Source organism: Poecilia reticulata, linkage group LG2 (assembly GCF_000633615.1).
Source record: "Poecilia reticulata strain Guanapo linkage group LG2, Guppy_female_1.0+MT, whole genome shotgun sequence".
Classification (NCBI taxonomy): Eukaryota; Metazoa; Chordata; class Actinopteri; order Cyprinodontiformes; family Poeciliidae; genus Poecilia; species Poecilia reticulata.
This window is the reverse complement of record NC_024332.1, coordinates 22,695,649-22,708,008: the sequence shown is the minus strand read 5'-3', so window position 1 is coordinate 22,708,008 and position 12,360 is coordinate 22,695,649. Positions and strand designations below refer to the sequence as shown.

General features: G+C 46.0%; 1 protein-coding gene across 2 annotated transcripts in view; it reads right to left on the bottom strand.

Moving 5' to 3' along the window:
• Window positions 1-115: 115 nt before the first annotated feature.
• Window positions 116-12,360, bottom strand: part of etv5a (ETS variant transcription factor 5a) — a 12,858-nt gene continuing 613 nt past the window's right edge. The window contains exons 2-13 of one of the 2 annotated variants that reach the window (XM_008437910.2): window positions 9,665-9,780; window positions 9,463-9,553; window positions 9,331-9,378; window positions 8,974-9,024; window positions 7,066-7,189; window positions 6,731-6,991; window positions 6,335-6,630; window positions 4,367-4,429; window positions 4,050-4,118; window positions 3,374-3,543; window positions 3,163-3,270; window positions 116-2,169 (exon numbers count right to left, since the gene is read on the bottom strand). In XM_008437910.2, the coding sequence (XP_008436132.1) occupies window positions 1,939-2,169; window positions 3,163-3,270; window positions 3,374-3,543; window positions 4,050-4,118; window positions 4,367-4,429; window positions 6,335-6,630; window positions 6,731-6,991; window positions 7,066-7,189; window positions 8,974-9,024; window positions 9,331-9,378; window positions 9,463-9,553; window positions 9,665-9,712 (1,560 nt within the window). In that variant the 5' untranslated portion in view covers window positions 9,713-9,780 and the 3' untranslated portion in view covers window positions 116-1,938. The remainder of the gene's footprint in view (window positions 2,170-3,162; window positions 3,271-3,373; window positions 3,544-4,049; window positions 4,119-4,366; window positions 4,430-6,334; window positions 6,631-6,730; window positions 6,992-7,065; window positions 7,190-8,973; window positions 9,025-9,330; window positions 9,379-9,462; window positions 9,554-9,664; window positions 9,781-12,360) is intronic. The other variant, XM_008437928.2, reaches the window with a different exon arrangement.

The following is a 12,360-nucleotide window of genomic DNA, read 5'->3' as shown; positions in this document are numbered from 1 at the left end:
CATGAGCAGCGGTGAGGAGAGGCATGTGACCCAGAAATCAGGCAGGTCAAACCTGAGGAGTCAGTCAGCTGACTGCTGGCAGGGGGAGGAGGGTCAAAAGATGAAACAACAGCTCTGCAGGCAGTGAAGCATCAAGGAGCTTTTATTGTACCCAGTACAGATCATCAGAAACTCAGCAGTGTAAGAAACACATTGTGAGGGAAGGGGAGATGGGAAGGGGGGGGGGGGTGAAGGGAGAGCCTGTACAAACACAGATCCTTTGATGAGATCATCATCCACCTCTGGTGGATTTCTGGCCTTTTCCACTTTCTCACAGTTTAAAGCAGCAGTATGTAACTTTTATAAATACTGTTTTTTGTTTGTCTACATATTTGTTAAAACTATCACCATGTTGTTACAGGATCATATGGGACAGAAAATCTTCTTATGGACTTGCTGTCATCTACAGAAACATACTGTTCTGTCAGAAACAGCCAATCAGAGCAAGGAGGAGGGTCTTAGCGCTGTCAGTCACCCTCCCCCTTTGCTCTGCTACACTATCGCTGGTTCACCACAACAGAGCTTGTCATGAATGCTGAGACTAGTTGGCACGGCTACTGATGACAGCAGATAAATGGTAAGTTGTCTCTCCACCATTAGCAGATTGAGCAGCAAGTAGATAAGGATGATCAACAGCGCTCCTCCAGGCTCTGATTGGTTGATTTTGGTTGGGAGTGGTGCATTTCTTCAGACAGCAATAGTAGCTCAGGGGGGTGGAGCAGATCAGTCTTTTCACATCCGTCTCAAATTACACGGTCATGACATAGTGACAGTTTCAACAAATATGCAAAAAAAAAACAACATTTTTGTAAAAGTTACACGTTGTAGCTTTAACAGCTAAACAACACGTTGTCATTCAGCCCAACAGCAGTAGTAGCAACATCATTACAGCCTGAACTGTACAGCTTACACATTTAAATCAGAACCAATGCAGCCTTATAGCAAAAATATATACTTTATATAAGTTTGTCTTTGCCTGAATTCCGAAAAAAAAGCATATAAACAAATTTCTTTGTCCAGATCCAGTAAAGAGATATGTCAATGGAGTGGTTCCAGCAAGCAGAAAGATGAAGGTCCACAGAGGGGTCCCGGAGGACGCCGGTCCCCCCACGCCCCAGGTTGTGTTTGCATGCAGCGCCCTGATGCCCCTGCCATACTGGTGCATCAGAGGAATGACCAACACGTCAAGCACCCAGATAGATTGGGGGAAAGAAAGGAACCATCTTTATTGGACATGAGACATTCCCACAGTGATGGAGTGAGCCACACACACACACACACACCAGAGTTCAGCATATTAAAATCTCTTACATAGATGTAAAGAACATTTACAGAGTGGAGCGGTGAGGCCCGCTGAGGCCCGGACAGACGGGAAAACAGCCGGAGTGTTAGACGGTGTTCTTCTATCTACAGTGTGTTTGTCTTTGTGTGAATTCAAGCCCTTTCGCTGATCTTGGATTTCGAATGTGGAGACATGAAAACAGGGAACCCAGAAAGGCAACTCTAGACAGGACAGAGCTCATGATTGGCTGCTTCCCAGGAAAACGGATTGTCACAAAGTCAGACGGACAACCACTCTCGAGGTCTGTCAGTCCACTCCAAAATGGTGGCCTTTGACTTTTTCGCTGTTCGGTTTCCGTGGCAACGACAGCCCTGGCCTTGCAGTGCAGAGTTCTGGAGCTACAGAGTCCAGTTCTCCCTCCCCTCACAGATGCAGGTTCCTCCGAGCTTCCGGAGGCCTCAGAGGGATTTTCCAGGGGGCAGAGGTCGAGCAGAGGTCATTCCCTCCAGGCAGCTCTGCAGGTTCCAGCTGTGGATTTTTCAGAGCTGGTATGAGGAGGAACATTGGGAGTGTCTGCATGTACGTGTGTGTTGTGCATCCGGACACGTGCGAGCCGGCTAGTAGCCGTAGCCGTCAGGGAAAGGCAGGGCGGCGGCGCACTGCTCCCCGGCCTCCAGCAGATAGGGGGCGGCGTCGTCGTAGTGGGTGAGGGGCATGGTGTCGTCCTCCAGGCCCGGCAGGCCATCCACGTCTGCCTTCAGGTTGGGCCGCTGGTTGTCAGGGAACGCCATGGAGAACAAAGCCTCGGGATCGCACACAAACTTGTAGACGTACCGCTCGCCCGCCACCTGAGGATCACATGTTGGGTGTGAGCAGAAAGAGACCCCAAATCCTCAGTAGAAATGTGATTCTAGCAGGAAAGTAGGGATGCACCCATCCACTTTTTTCACTTTCGATAGAGATATCTGAGGCTTAGTGTCAGCTGATCCGATGCAGAAAGACAGTCCAGAATCGACTTAAAACTTTTCTTTTTTTTAAACAAAATTAGAAATGTACTTGATAACTCTGTACCAGTACGGCACACTCAAATACACCAATAGCTTGTTCAAACATGCAAAAGCAACACAGCTTTAATTTGTTCAGTCAGTGCAGTTAGGAGTAGAACAGCCAATGTAAAATAAATAATAAAGAAACTGAAAAACCAACAACAGGATGACTGTCTTGGTCAAACATTTAGAAAAAGTGCAAGAAACATTCTTTCAAATGATTCACAAAGTCAAATTAGGATTTCTGATTAATAATAATAATAATAATAATAATAATAATAATAGTAAAAAATGACATCACTTAGAAAACAAAATATAGAATTAGACTGAAAAGATCCGCCTTTATGGATCTCCGCATTGACATGATACCTGATCTAGATATTGTTTTCAATTTTAGTACCGATACAGATATTGATTGATCAATACATAAAATTTTATTTGTATAGCACATTTCAGCAACAAGGCATTTGAAAGTGCTTTACATGATAAAAACACAAAGTCATGCAACATAGAATCAACAATTAAAACATTACATTTAGTCAAAGTGCCATCATTAAATTCTTAATCCATTATGTTTCAAAAGCAACTCCAAACAGGGCGGGGGGGCTAGTCTAGATTTAAAGGCACTAAGTGTTTAAGCAGTTTTGCAATATCGTGGGAGTTTGTTCCAGATTTGTGGTGCATAAAAAGCTGAATGCTCATTTCAATTAATATTGGATGAGTGCATCTCTACAGAAAACTCAAGGATGGGAAGATTGGAAAACTGGAGCAATGAGARAAGAAAAAGGAACGTGCCTTTACCTTCTGCATGATGCCCTTCTCGTAGTAGTAGCGCAGTGAGCGGCTCAGCTTGTCGTAGTTCATGGCGGGTCTGTTTTTCTGGATGCCCCAACGACGAGCCACCTGACACACACCACCGGGACACACACACACACACCACACACACGTAAGAATCGGGCGTTGGCAGGTAGAGGGGCAAACATGGCGGCAGGAAGCAGGCACCGACCTCCTCAGGCTCGATGAGTTTGAACTCCATGCCGCGGCCGGTCCAGGCGATGAAGTGTCCGTTGGCCGGGTCGTCCAGCAGGGTGACAAGGAACTGCCAGAGCTGCAGGGAGCCGCGGCGCTGGTAGGGAGGGCCGTCACGGTAAGCAGACGGCTCCTGCTTTATTTTTCCTGCAAACGGAGGAAAGAGTGAAGGAAAGGAGAAGTAGAAGAGGAGGCAGAAGGAAGAAGAAGAAAAAAGGCATGTGTGAATCAGAAATGTTCTGCATCTCAGTTTGGTGAGACATTCCTACCAGATGGACGACAAACTGCACTGGCTGGTCATTATGCACAGAGCCGTGTTCATCACTAACCAACAAGTTACAACCACTTCCACCTGATGGTATGGACACTAACGCAAAGAAGAACATTATTCTGAGGTGGGGGGACCACTCTAACCCATATTTCTGATTTGATCTACCATCAGAGAACAACGCTGCCACCAGCACAATTGTGTGGTGAAAACAATGTGTAGTGATGATGTAGCTTTTTTTATGTATGCTAATGAGTTTGTCCTTGTCTGATCTGAGTGTCTTCCCCAAACGGCTTCTAGCAAACCCAGAACAGGGCTTCTTTTACGACTTTGAGTATCAGTCTCATCCCTGAGCAGCTTGTTGAAAAACAGAGCAGATTTTTACCTTCTAGTCTTTCAGGAACCACACATGTATCGTCGAAGTACAGCTGTGGATCTCTGTCATAGGAGTAGCCTGAAATGAACCAAGAGGAAAGGCAGCATGAATCAGATGGAGTGTACATTCAGGCTAAAGAGGCTAGCTGCCTGCTAAGCAGTTTATACAGCAGCTTCCCAGGAGCCAGGGCCAAATGTTGATGTGTGTGTTGCTGCTGATGGCGCTCTCTCAGCAGCTCCATGAGCCACCAGGTTCAAGGTCATAGAGGACATCAAGAAATAACACACACTTCTGACACACACCGACAACAACTGGGCTCTGCTCACCATCATGGGGATTCTGGTAGAAGCTTCCTGCTCTCCCAAAGGACGACTGGCAGTTTGGCACTTCTGGAAACAAAACAGAGAGGAGAGCAGGTTTAGAATCTGGGATTAAAGGCTCAGATGAAGCAGGCTTCATTTGTGCAGGACCACCTGCAGATGGAGCACACAGCAGCCCTCACATGTCTTCTGACTGGTGAAGTTCAATAGGATTAGCTGCATCCTTTCTGTTTTAAGTCTCAATGACAATCAGTAGCATGAGACCTCTCCCTCTTAAGGGTGAGTGCCTGTTTTCGGCAGGAAGCTTCCCCTCCAGCCTTTAGGACCACTTCCTGTCCACTCGTGATCAATTTGAAGTTTTCCTATTACTTCCTCGACCGCTGTGCTCATGCTGAGAGGACAACTGGCTCCTGGCTGAGGAGCTTGACGTGTGCTCCCTCCATGCAGAGCTACGGCGCTGTAGTGACGTGAGTATTTAAAGGCCATAAGAGGATTTGTCATTACATCACAGGGCAGCACAGGCACTCAGCACAAAGCGAATCAGAACAAATCAGTCAGCGTGAGGGAAAAGTTTCTGAGCTTCAGCATAGAGGAGGGAGGGATAAATGCATCAGGGCCAGAACAACAGCTGGGCTGGTGGGCGTCCGGGTCTAACCATCCCCCGCCAGTCACTCTGGCTGCGTCCATGCCAGCACGCGGCCTCTCTGTCAGGATTGTTTGTTGCAAGAAGGAGAAGAACTGGCACCGTGCGCTCCCTCATGTGCCGTTTCAAAAGAGAAGAGAACTTGGCCTGATGCTAACGATCAACTGAAGGGCGTCCCTCTGAGGACGCCAGCCTGGATCTGTTCTAGAAACCTTAAATTCATGACGCTAAAATTAAGGTCTTAAAAAGCCATAATAACATTAGAATACTGTATGTTGGTCACATGTTAATCACAGGTCTTAAATTTTGTCATGACAGGACGGTTTAATCTTGTATACTGCATGTAGCTTCTTTTATCTTGTGGGACTTTTCTGTCTGGCCAAAGTTTGAGTTGCGTGCAGATCTTCATTGCGTTCTGTTGCTCAAGATGGCTGAGGCCACTGGTAACTGGCGGCTAATATGTTGTTGCTAGATAACCAGTTAGCTGCGGCTTTGTGTCTATCATGGATGATGGGCCTGATAAATGACAGCAACAAGTGAAAATTATTGCCATTGGGGTGAGAACCAACACACAGGAGGCAGTACCGACGACAGCCACAACAGTTTGAACTCTTTTCAACTTTCTAGTGTCTTGTCGTGCGCACGTCTGTGTATGAGCTCAACATTTCACCTGCTTGAATGGCATCAGTCGTTTGCCTGTAAGAGAGCAAGTGATTGTGGCCTCATCATTCAAGTTCCATAGGAAATGAATGGAGAGGCAGCGGCGTCGCCTCCTGTGTGTCAACAACTTTAAACTCCTATTTATTTGTTTGTTTTTGCCACTGACTCACTCATGTTGCCAACCATGTGAAGCTGGGTGCATGCTGTGCAAAATAACTTCTAACCTTGACACCACAGGGCTTAAGGCTGTAGATAGATAAGGCTATAGATGCAGTATGACAATGAGAAGCATAAAGGTCCTGCCAAGAGCTACAATGAGACCCCAAAAATATCACAATTTTTGCTCTGCTTGACTGTAATGCAGCAGGATCACCAAACAATCCCTGTATTTACAGTTCTTTTGGTCTTCAAGGTGGCATTAAAAACTTCTCATGAAGTCTTAAATTTGACTTGCTGAAACCTGGTAGGAAACATATTTACTAGCTGCTCTGAGGCTCCTCCTGACCAGCACACCTGACTGTGGCGGGACAAACAGCACCTGCGTGTCCAGGCCGCTGCTGCATGTTAAAACTCACAGTCATGTGTTGATGCCAAGAACAAACATGGCCAGGCACATTCCTCACCCAGTCCCCCCAATGCACAAAGACCGCAGTCAGAGCACTGCTGCTCACCAGAGTCGAAGCAGAAGTCACGAGGCTCCTGTTTAATGGCCATGGGGTGGAACGCGGCCTGACGGGGGGGCACCATGGCAGGCACGCCCTGCTCGCTGTACCGAGGGTCGATGAGCTCTTGCTTGAAGCCCTGGGGAGGCACCGCCACCAGAGGCTCTGACATCTGCCGGTGGTAGGGAGGGCGGCCGTCACGTGGCAGGCTGGTGCTGCTGGGGGGCGTGGCCAGGAACTGGGGGCGGCTTTGGCTCTCAGATGGGGGAAAAGGTATGCATGGCTCTGACATCTGCCTCTGGAACCTAAACACAGAGGAGAGGACATCTGTGTTGAAGGACGGCTCACAAAGACATGGAAATGAGACTGTGAGGACACAGCGGGGTACAGAGTGGGGGGGCTCACCTGTGCTCAGGTGTGAAGCTGTTAGCATCCTGGCTGAGGGGCACGCAGGGCACAGCGAAGGGGGGGCTGTGCCCCAGGACGGCCTGCTGGTTGGGGGGCTGCTGTAGTGCACGCTGCGCTGGCACCAGGGTCTGATTGGCTGTGTGGGAATGAGGAGGCGGGGTCTGCGTTAGAGCCGTGCTGGTGGGGAGGCAGGGAGAGACCGGTGTGGAGGGGGGGGTCAATGGCTTGAATCCGGGGGTTGGCTTTCCATCGCAGGCACTGTGGATGAAGAGGTGAAGGAATGAGCTGATTGGATGACATTCAGGGCGCTCTGCAGACGGAGTTGGTCATACCTGTAGCTGTAAAGGCACTTCTCTCCGTAGGGCATGGGACTGCTGTCCTGGTGGCAGGGGGACAGGTCCTTGGTGGAGGTCAGCTCTCGTTTGATCTTGGTTGGCGGAGGTCCATGAAACATCACTGCACAGGAGACAATGGAGAGCATCAGATAAGCTCCAGCCATCAACAGATGCTATCTGCAGCGCGTTTGGGGACTGACGGCTAAATGGACGCATGGCCAGCGTCTGGATTCCCTGACTGACAGAGACACTTAGCGGGTCTTTATCATCTGCTCCAATCACAGCTGACGCTGCACCGCAGCATGACGGGAGCTGGGCTCAACATGCAACGACCATCAGAGCTCCCATCTGATTCCCATTAGGGCTGGCCAATAGCAGCGCTCATGAATCAGGGCAGCTGTAATCTAATGGCACTGAATGATTTGCTAGTCGTTGTGCTGTAACCATTAGACACCGGCTGCAGCGCTCTGTGGATCGGCTGCAGTTTCCGGGGCGCCACATAATAGCCACAGAGAAACTGGATCCTGGAGCAGCACGGCTGCAGGAGCTGAATGAATTATCCAGCAGGATGATGGACCTGAGTGGAGCCAACGTGAGCATGTGAGCTCCTGTGTGTGCGCCTCACGCCGAGGTGGAAGTAACCCGGAGATTAGGCATGATGGGCAAACAAACTTCACTCCAAAGGACATATCACCCAAGAGACGGGGGGCTAGGTTTAGTATTGACAGATGGCAAACACTAAGCCTGTGACAGGATGCATTATGGGATACAGTTCATAAAGTTACACAATAATGAATGAACAGCAGTAGTTTGGTTTATTTAGCCTGTCATAGAGAAAAAAATGTAGGTGTTCATTTTAACCATTAACTATATGTTCAATTCACAAACCAAGTATTTAATTTCCAAACTAGACATGAAAATGTCCAAACTAAACATTTAGCTGTTAGTCTAAATATTTATGGACAAACAAAAACTTCACTCCAAATTACAATATTTAGCTTGCTAACTTAATATTTAGTCATCATGCTAAATATTTAGCTGAAACAATCTAGTTGTTTCAGTTGAAACAAATAGATTAGTTGACAAACTAAACAATATTTAGTTTGTTTACTAAATATTTAGTTTAAAATGAAATGTCTAGTTTGGAAAATGTATATTTAATTTAAACTAAATATTTAGTTCATCAACTAAATATAAAATTTGTGAATTAAATATTTAGCTTGGAACTTTATTTGTAATTTTTATAAATGTATGAATAACATAACTTTTGAAAAAATGGACATCCACATTGTTTCTATATGACTAAATAAACCAAACTATTGCTGTTCATTTTGTACTGTGTAACTTCACAAACAGCACCCCATAATGCAGTTCTAATGAAACAAGCTCGAGGATAATGCCGTGGCAACCGTAGGGGTCAGCTTACTGCATGCAGTGTGAATCTACCTGTACAAACAGCCTGGAAGAGCAGCTGTACAGAAACACAAACAGGACTGTGAAGCTGGAGGTTAGTTTAACCAGAACAACCACACCCTGTCATCACCTCCCACGCCTCACAGCGACAGAGGAGGGCCAGTGAAGCTCCACTGGTTCTGGTTCAAACGTGTCAACAAGCTGCTCAAAGCAGGTTTTAGTAGAGGGGAGGGGCAACTGGAGTCCGGGGGACGAGGAGGACTGCTCCAAAGCAGCTCCAACCACTGGAATCTAGCAGCAGCTGAGGGATCTGAGTGTGAAACTGTGTGAAATCAGATTAAGAGCTTGGCTCATGTGATGCCCCATGCCACTCGGCTGATTAAACTCAAAATGGAGGAGGCGGAGGGGAAAAGGTCGGAGCCGGGGGCGAGGAAGTCTAAACATCCAGAGCTGGAAGCCGAGCATGCAGACGGGGCAGGCCCAGGTACTTACAGCTTTCCGACTGGAAATCTGGGACAAACTGCTCATCGTCGGGCACTTGGGCTGTGGAGATACAGGAAGACGACACAAATGTCAATACACCACACACACACACACACACACACACACACACACGCACACACACATTGGAGTGGAGACACACTTGTGACTAATTTGTGTAAAAAAGTGAAGCAAGAAAGAGACAAAGACGGTCTGAGTCAGCCCTTTATCCTCTCAAGGACTTTGCTCTTCTTGTTCCGCTTGCCAGCTCGAGAAATAAAAACGTTGGACATTCTAACCCAGTTAAAGTTTAATGTTCCAAACCGCTGCCTGAACTTTTTAACCCACAGCCCAGAGGAGTGAGCCTACCTTCTGCGATCCAGATCTCCTGCAGCTGACTGAGATCTTGAAAGAGTTCTGAAAGYCAAAGGGTGAAAGACATTAAATGCTGGTCATCAGACGTAAAAACAAAAAGAAAAAAAAAGGGACCAGAGCTCTCACCTTCTGTGTCCTGGGCGAGTTCTGTGTCCACAAACTTCCTCTTCCTGTCGTTCAGTGGTCGGGTGTTGGGCGAGTCGTCTGCTGCAGAATTCTGAGAGAGATGAACAGAAACCATGACGACCAGCAGCGGCAGCAGCAGACACCACCTCCATCAGCTAATGGGGCCGATGTGAGAGGCTGGCAGCGAGGCAAGTCCACTTACACTGGGTGGGACCATGAATGGGACCTGCTGGTCGTAGAATCTGTCCATGCTATCTGTGGGATGGCACTTCCAATGTGGGAGGGAGGCGGAGGCAGCCACGTGTGGATTCGCTGAAGCTGGGACAAAAAAAAACAAACAAAGAAAGGTGAAACAAATCTCCGGGTACCAAAACTCCTCTGTGCTCTGGTTGACCTTGACGTACGACCTCAGCCCACGCAGAATGACGCCTCATTACATGGAGCTCTGTTGTGATGCTACAACAAACCCACCCTCTTCCTTCAGCTCTGTGTTTAACCAGCAAACAGAGGAACACATGCAAGGCGCTTATATAATCAGCAGCTCCTTTCCACTGTAATCAGCTTCCAGGATCTTTAGTGAAAACCCTTAGAGATGCTTCCAGCTCAGCAGAATGTGGGCCGAGCGCTACATCACAAAGCTCCAGACCAAAAAAAGTCAGGTCAGGGGGCTGATTAACGCCTGGAAAAGGCTTGAGGAAGTCATGGGGTGACGATGCCAGTGTTACACCTGGCAGGACCAGAAGCCCCGGCCGGCTGCCTTAAACACACAGCACTGCAAGCTTCGCCGGGTTGTAGCGCAGCTGCGTCCTCACCCAGCGCAGCGCTGTGACTCAGTCCTCTATCTCCTGGTAATGGATGATGAATAAAGGATGGCCACTGGGCAACAATTACAGCTGCTAAGCAGAACGTTAGGGCCCCGCACTGACCCGGTGGAGCGATGCTTGGAACAAAACTTCAGTTGTAGCCGAATATTGCTTCACTAGTTTGACTCCTGGGTCATGTGGAAAAAAAAAACAAAAACAAAAACAAAAAGAGAGTCAATTAGGAAATCAAAACCTGAAGCATGGCTGGACCAGAGGATGTTCTGTAGACATATAACAGAATTATTGTTACTGTATTTTAGAAGTGAATTATACAAAACATACTAGTATTATAATGAATGTGTTTATCAGATTCAGGATATGATTAAAGGGCAATTTCACAGTTTTAAGGAATTTAGTCCAGTTTTGTTTGGGGCTATTCAGAAACTAAAATACTTCCACTGTACTCAGACCAGGAATGATTGATTTTACCAAGCCTGACGCATTTTATCAATTAATCTGTTAATTGCATGACAAATTAAAATGAGCTAAAAAATTATTGCTATTTTTTTCAAGGGCAGTTTTGTTTACAAAGACATTATAATCCATTTTATTTCCAGTTTCTGTTTTGTGTGTGTGTGCGTGTGTGTGTGTGTGTGTGTGTGTGTTTTTATTAATTGTTTTTGGTTGTTGAGTTTTATTTTGGATATTTAAAATGACCTCCAGTTCCAGGGTGGAGTGTTCTTTGCAAAATTAAACTTTATTAGTCTTTGACAGGGAAAACTTGCATTATCATACTATTAGCAAAATATTACTTGAAAATGGTCTCAAAAAAGCAATATAAATCGATTATCAATTCATCATTCAGCAAAATTAGTTATCGTGACAGGCATCAATTTTACACCGATTGCAGAATCTCTTTTTAATAAAGTTTCTGATCTGTAAAACATAAAAAAGTCAAAATTTCAAGACTTTGGCATTTAGTCCACTTTAGATGGAGTCCTGCTAGAAAAGAGACAGATGTCAGGCGAGTCTATGAACACACTGACCAACAGTTTATGCTATTCTGTAAATGATCAAGTTTAATATATTGCATATATATTAAACAAATAGTTTCTGTTAATTCCTTGGATTTTTAACTCTATGTTGTTTAACTCTATGTTTGGTCTCCTGAGAAGAAATCATTTCTATCATGTAAATATGTAATAGCACAATTGCTAAATTTCATACATGATCCTGACTTAACACTTTACAGTCTGCTACAAAATCTCTCAGTCAATGCATAAAAATACTTCAGCTATGCACTATTCTGGTTCAAATACAAGGTGAGTGTTTAATGGAACAAAAGCTACGCAGATTTGTCAGGCTAATTTACCAAATATAGATAGGTCTTGGAATTGTTGATCGACTGGTGTTTATTGAAAAAGGTAWCTTTGTTGATGAGCTGGGACCTCCTTGCCATTGCCCTAATCTTTAGCAMCTTCCAGACATGGTCAGTTAGATTCAAGTCGGTGCTGAGCTACTCAAAGGGTTATTATTACGTTATCAAGAAGCATGTTGGTTAGATTAAAGTATTACTCATCTCTGTTTGGGGTATGAATTACACTGGGCTTATCTGAGGAATCCTTCCACGGCTCGACTAAACACAAACGGGACCCCATGTACGGTGGGCTAAAAACGGGTTTACATGAGTAAGCTTTTCACAAATCGTAAACTGTATTCTGCGGCGACTCTAGTATAACCAGTCAAAGTACCGCTAATTTTAAACTAGATCCGAWCAAGAGTAGTAATCGAAAACAATGAAATATAGTCCTTTATTCAAATAAATCGGACACTAACCTCAGCAGCACAATTAGTCATTAGCATCCGCTTTAAACCGAACCTGAGGAAGATCAAAAGTGCGCCACAGTCTCCCGAAAGCAGCCGCAGCTTCACGCGACAGAAAAGAACTAATATTCAGCAAAAACAAAACAACAACAACAAAAAGTCACCTCTCCTGTAAAACTTCTATGTTTAAGCCGACGGTGGCGGTGGGGGTCCTAAGTTCACTCTGCTCACAACAAAACACACGCAAACGCACGCGCGCACACACACACAC